At 37.6% G+C, this 870-nt stretch overlaps 1 protein-coding gene across 1 annotated transcript; it reads left to right on the forward strand.

The window, feature by feature from the left end:
- The first annotated feature begins 314 nt into the window (after positions 1-314).
- Positions 315-864, forward strand: LOC103745342 (uncharacterized protein KIAA1143 homolog). Its single transcript, XM_008847268.2, has one exon. The coding sequence runs from the start codon at positions 339-341 to the stop codon at positions 804-806; it is 468 nt and encodes a 155-aa protein (XP_008845490.1). The 5' UTR covers positions 315-338; the 3' UTR covers positions 807-864.
- The last annotated feature ends 6 nt before the right edge of the window (positions 865-870 follow it).

Genomic DNA, 870 nt, shown 5'->3' on the forward strand with positions numbered 1-870 from the left:
TCTTTAACATAGTACTTGAAACCCTTGCAAGAGCAATAAGAGAAAATTAAAGGAGTAATAATTGGAAAAGAAGAGTTCAAATTATCCCTTTTTGAACATGATATGATATTATATCTAAGAGATGCCAAAAATTCTGCCTGAAAACTCCTAGAAATCATTAACACATTCAGTAAAGTGGCAGGTTACAAAATTAACCTACAAAAGTCTATAGCATTTTATATACCAATAACAAGCAATCAGAGAAAGAGCACATGGAAACACTCCCGTTCACAATAGCTGCAAAAATAAAAATAAAATATCTCAGAATAGCAGTTGTTCCAAGTGATTTCATCCAAGCCATGAGCAAACGGAACCAAGTGTCCTACGTGCAGCCCGCGGAGCCAGCCTTCCTGTCCCGCTTCAAGGAAAGAGTCGGCTACAAGGAGGGGCCCACCGTAGAGACCAAGAGAATACAGCCTCAGCTCCCAGATGAAGATGGTGATCACAGTGACAAAGAAGATGAGCAGCCTCAAGTGGTAGTTTTAAAAAAGGGAGACCTTACAGCTGAAGAAGTCATGAAAATTAAAGCAGAAATAAAGGCTGTCAAAGAAGATGAAGAACCACCTCCAGCTGATGGAAGAATCATGTATCGAAAACCAGTTAAGCGTTCCTCAGATGAAAAGTATTCAGGTTTAACAGCAAGCTCAAAAAAGAAAAAAACAAATGAAGATGAAGTGAATAAGCAGGATTCGGTTAAAAAGAACTCACAAAAGCAAATCAAAAACAGTAGCCTTCTTTCTTTTGACAATGAAGATGAAAACGAGTAAGTGTAAACATTTTAGACTTAGTTTCCTTTGAAAGCAGTGGGGTGTTTTTGAAAATAATTTTTCC

The sequence above is a fragment of the Nannospalax galili genome, unplaced genomic scaffold, assembly GCF_000622305.1.
Source record: "Nannospalax galili isolate Female #2095 unplaced genomic scaffold, S.galili_v1.0 scaffold302, whole genome shotgun sequence".
In the NCBI taxonomy this organism is placed as follows: domain Eukaryota; kingdom Metazoa; phylum Chordata; class Mammalia; order Rodentia; family Spalacidae; genus Nannospalax; species Nannospalax galili.